The following is a 5,352-nucleotide window of genomic DNA, read 5'->3' as shown; positions in this document are numbered from 1 at the left end:
AAGAGAAAAACACCTATTGTATAAGAACACAGACTTTCCTGGGGAATTAAACTACCTTAACATGATATTATTGCTGCAGGGGTGTATGTCAATATGTCCCTTATGAAAAACAGGAGGATTCTTCTATGAGCTTTTGGGCTTGACTCATTGATGTGTTAATTTATACTGTTACAACTTTTCTTAGACCAAATCTTGCACCAGCATGAAACTGGCACACTGCACAGGATAAATGAGGCCCAATATTTACCATATTAAAAATCAATTCTTACCAACTGCAGATAAGTTGGAAAAATGTGTCTTCTGTAAGGGTTGTTTGCCACTTCTGCTCTGAATTTCTAACACAACTTCTGCTGAATAACATCCAAAGTCTTCTGTTGTGTTTCAGACAAAAGTCAGCCCTCAGAATCAGCTCAGCTACATTCTGTGGTTTGCTTAAAATAACTAATTCATGTTTCCCACTAAAAAACAGTCCCTACAACCTGACAATCCAAAAAATAATAATTCATCGTCATTAAACTGACTAAAAGGGATAATACATCTGAATCTCTGTAAATATGATAACTTTTCCAAAAATCTGAAAAAATATTTCATTCCCTGCTGGGGAGGTCTTTCAATTCAGCATAGAGGCATTTTCCAGTACTCGTGGTCCAGCTCCTCTGCTTGTGAAGAATCACAGGGTCAATCACCAGAAGGATCCAGGTAAGAAGCCACCTTTAATTGCAGGCTGGGCACCCTCCCTGTCCAAGTGACTGGGGAGCCAGGGCAGCAGCAGGCACAGGGAGCAGGTGAGGCACACACGCCCTGCCTGGTGAGCCCAGAGCCTCCCAGAGAGCCACAGGGGGACCCTGTCCTGCAGAGATGGGGCTGCCAGGGGCTGCCAAGGCTGGCTCTGTCCCCATCACCCAGCTGTAATACACACATGACAGGATGCTGGACTAGGACAGGAGGGCTGAAATCATTCATGGCTTTGTTCCATGGTAAGGTGAATGTACGTAAATCAGCCACGCTGTGGTCCCACCTCATTTCCTCTCCTGACCACACAGCCTCTGGCATTTTTCCTCCCACTGGCTGCAGACCTCATGCACCCAGGCAGCAACCTGCTTCCCTGAGCTGTTTCAGCAGAAAAACTCACTGAAAAAGTAAAAAGCATTCAGCTGGATTGTCTCCAAGAACTGGCTGGCCATGTCATCACACGAGTTCCTGTGCTAGCAGAAGGGTAAGGACAGAACCTGCAAGTGCCACTAGGGACACAAAGAGGTGAAGAGCAGTTGTACTGGTCCAGAACAAAGCAGCATCTCACGAGGGGTGAGGCCCATGCACTTTACAGGCTGTGCTGAATAGTGTTCTCTAGGGAGTGCTCAGCACAGGATAACCTCACTTGTGTGGGACTGAGTTATCCAGCACTGTGTTCACAGGAGTCATTGTGAACTAGGATGTTTCTGTGACCACTCACCAGTTTTCCTCATTCTTAGTTTTCGCAAAGAGTAAATTTAGTCCTAATTTTGCATTTAGCTGTTTTTAATGGTTATTATTTTTCAGTTATGCTCAACTTCCCCATCTATCCTGTGTAGTTTTCATGCCTGAATTACAGGAAGCTTTTCCAGTGCTGACTTTCATATACTTATTAGATGGAGTTTCAGTTAACCTCAAGGCAGAAATACATCAGATAAGAAAACTCAGCACACAAAAGGCAGGGGTGAAGCACTCTGAACCAGAAATGCAGCTGATGTATCTGGACCTTATTAAAGCATTTGATACAGTGCCTCAAAAAAAAAATGTACTTGAAATATTAATTCATTTTTGTGTGGATCTGAGGACTTTCATGGGGTTTGAAGATTGTTGAAGGTTGTAGAGTTATGGAAGTGGCAGTAATATTAAAGAAAAGTGCACTGCCTGGGATAATCTGACATCTTTTAACAGTGAACCAATTAACAGGAAGATGATGCTAACTGGGAAAGAGTAGCAAGCAAAAAAAACAAACCAAATCAAATCAAAATAAAAACCCACACAAAAAACCAAAACCAAAATAGACAAACTACCAGAAACATACATTTTTGAATATAAGAATGCCTGAGTAAATACAATGAGATTTAATTTTAGAAAAGTTACCAGAGTTAGATGAAAAAGTCCAAATTCATCAGGCAGATTAGCTCTGAGGTTGCAAACCAGTGGGGGCCTTTAAAAAAGGGTAATTTTTGACTGCACAGGCCAAGTAGCACTAGGGACAGTAACAACAAAAGTCACCTTCTTTCTTTTTTTTTAGAGACACAACCAACATTTTTAAAGGATTTTAAAACATCTCTTAGGATAAATTATAAAAACAATGTCTCTCTGTACAGAGAGCATTCCTACTTTTCACTGTTTGACTTTAGCCCATGATTTCAGTTTATGCTGAGCTAAGATATGCTCCCCCTTTGGCTAGAACAATCATCACATCTGTCATCACAGTTTACAAATACGTTGCTTTTTATCTTTCCAAGAAGTCAGTCTTTCTAAACAATGGTTCCCCTGCTCTTCAAGAATGCTCAGAGCTCAAGAGCAAAGCCCTAGCACAGACAGCACTGAGGAGGAGAGAGCTTTCTCAGCATTTGCTGTGAAGCACTCCTGATCCAGCATGTCCCATGGCAGAGGAGGGCAGAAGGCACCCAAGATGACACAGCTCTCAGGCCAGAGCTGATTTGCCCAAGATGTAGCTTTAGCAAGACAGCAAGGCAAGGCAATGTACCTGAAACACGGGCCTTACTTGCCTAGAGCTATCCTCAGAACTGCAGAGAGAAATAATCACTGTTATGGCCTCTGCTACACCTGAGATAAAAGAGTTTCTCCAGAGAGTTCCCTGATGAGACAGTACAGGCTTTGATGCAGTGAAATCTATCAGGTTGTTTAACATATCACATTACAGCTGTGGGTATCTCACTGTTTGGATGGTTCTTCATTAAACTGGGTGAAAGCTCTCACTTGTATAGCGATGTCAGGATGTAAATAACAACATCAGCAGCTCCTTCGGCCTTCAGCTTCCGGAATGAAAGACCTCTTATGTTTCAGCGTGCGCAATGAACGAGAATCAGGGTGCCCAAAATGTTCTTTCCAAAAAGCAGTAAAATATCACTTAGCCTGTGAGCTGCGGTGTATGAAAGAGATGTCACCCTGCCTTCCCATATTAACCCTTCATCTGCCGTGTTCGTGCCTAACGAGTGTCATGTCATTGTAACTGCGGGTTCCGATGACATACTGACAGCGGGGAATCCTCGTCAACTGTTAAAACCCACAGAACGCTTCGAGAAATCGCACTCCAGGACTGAAAGGCTGCTCGACACCCAGGCGTGCTGCCCGCAGCGCTGCAGGGCGGAGGGACTGCGGGAGAGCACCGAGCCCCGCCGGGTCGTGCTGCGGGGGCGGCTCCCGCCGGCGAGCCAGCAGCGAGGCGCTGGGACCCGGCATCGCCGCCGCACGGCCGTGCTGTGCCGTGTGCCGTGTGCCGTGTGCCGTGTGCCGTGTGCCGTGTGCCGTGCCGAGCCGTGCCCCGCACGCCGGGCGGGCAGCACAGAGGCACCGCAGCCGCCGCCGCGCACCGGCGGCCGCTCCCGGGGGCGGGCGGCGCCGATCCCGCCCCCCGCCCGCGGCAGCCGCCAGCAGCCCCCGGCAGCCGCCAGCGCGGCGGGCGACGCAGGCAGGCGGCCGGGCCCTCCCTCCGTCCCCCGCCCTCCCCGCCGGGCCCCGCCGCAGCCCGCGGGCGCGGCCAGGAGGCGGCGGGGTCGCGGCTGCCCCGGCTCCCCGCGGGCCGGGCCGGCGCTCCCCGCCTTTCCGCGGCTCTCCGTCCCCCTCCGGCGAGATGTTATGGCCGAGCCGGCGCAGACGGGCGGCGTAGGGCAGGACGGGCGGCGGGAGGATGATGAGGCGGCGGTGGCGGCGCCGCCGGCGGCCGCCGCCGCCCCCAGCTCGGAGGACTACGAGTGCAAGATCTGCTACAACTACTTCGACCTGGAGCGGCGGGCGCCCAAGCTGCTGGAGTGCCTGCACACCTTCTGCCAGGAGTGCCTGAGCCAGCTGCACCTGCGCGCCGCGCAGCATCCGCCCGCCGCCGGCGCCGAGCCGGGCCCGGGGCGCTCGCCCGGCGGCTCCCTGGCCTGCCCGCTCTGCCGCCACCGCACGGCGCTGCCCGACCACCGCGTCCACGGCCTCCCGGTCAACACCAAGCTGGCCGCCGCCTGCCCGCCGCAGCTGCGGGCCCGCGACCCGGTGCCGCAGGACCGCCTGCCGCCGCTGCCGCCCCGCCGCCCGCCCCGCGCCCGGGAGGCGGCGGCCGCGCTCGCCCCGCCGCCCCCCGCCCCCGCCGGGCCGCGCTCCTCGGGCGGCGGCTACGAGAGCTGCCAGAGCTGCAAGCGGGCGGCGCTGAGCGCCGGCTGCGTGTGCGTCGTCGTCTCCTTCCTCTCCATGGTGGTGCTGCTCTTCACCGGCCTCATCTTCGTCAACCAGTACGGCGGGGACGCCGCGCCCGGCGCCGCGGCATCGCCCTCGCCGGTAGGGCCCATCTGCCTGTCGATCGCCAGCATCCTCGCCCTGTTCTCCGTGGTCGTCACATGGCTCATCTGCTGGCTCAAGTACCGGCCCGAGGCGGGCACCGGCGGGGCCACGGCCAACGGCTCGGCGCGGGGCCGGGCCGCCCGCAGGAGCGACACGTAGCCGCGGCGGAGCCGAGCGGGGCCGGGCCGGGCCGGGCCGAGCTGAGCGCGGCCGCAGCTCCGGGAGCCCCGGCCGGGGGTGAGCGCACGGGCGGCGCGGGGTGACAGGTGCCGGCCCTGCCGCGGCCCCGGCGCGGTGTCACGGTGAGCCCCGCGGCGCTGGCGCGGCCCGAGGCGGTGCGGACGGGCTGCAGGGTGACCCGGTGAGGGTCCGGCCGCTCAGGAGGGAGGGCAGGGCGCGCCTTGCCGGCAGAGATGGCTGGAAAGGCCTCCCTGGGGAGCTGGAGCTCGGGATGTGCGCGGTCCCCGCCTCTGCGGGAGCGCATCCCCGGGTGCTGAGCTCCTGATGCAGAAGGACACGGTCGCGATTAAAGAAAACTGGCTTACTGTTGCCCCCACCTGGAAGATAATTGGAGAGGTTCACTGTGGTTAGGAGCAGAACAGGAACACGATGTTGAATGCGCTTTGTATTTTCCCTTTTATGACGTTAGCAAGTTAACATATAGAAGAAGCTGTAACAGAAGTGTATTATCTTAAAAGAGACTGAGCCAAAGTTTCCTACAGTGTACTGAGTATGGTTTCATTATAATTTTATTAGAAGGCTGTTGAGCCCTCTGATGGTTGCTTAAAATAAGCTGTATTATTTAATTCTTTGAAATTCTAATTTAAT

General features: G+C 54.4%; 1 protein-coding gene across 1 annotated transcript; it reads left to right on the top strand.

Annotated features, from left to right (window-relative positions):
- The first annotated feature begins 3,820 nt into the window (after window positions 1-3,820).
- Window positions 3,821-4,683, top strand: RNF228 (ring finger protein 228). Its single transcript, XM_066557048.1, has one exon. It carries the CDS (start codon window positions 3,838-3,840, stop codon window positions 4,681-4,683), a length of 846 nt encoding a protein of 281 aa, XP_066413145.1. The 5' UTR covers window positions 3,821-3,837.
- Window positions 4,684-5,352: the final 669 nt, after the last annotated feature.

Source organism: Molothrus aeneus, chromosome 10, assembly GCF_037042795.1.
Source record: "Molothrus aeneus isolate 106 chromosome 10, BPBGC_Maene_1.0, whole genome shotgun sequence".
NCBI classification, from domain to species: Eukaryota; Metazoa; Chordata; class Aves; order Passeriformes; family Icteridae; genus Molothrus; species Molothrus aeneus.
This window is presented reverse-complemented; position numbering and strand designations above follow the sequence as displayed.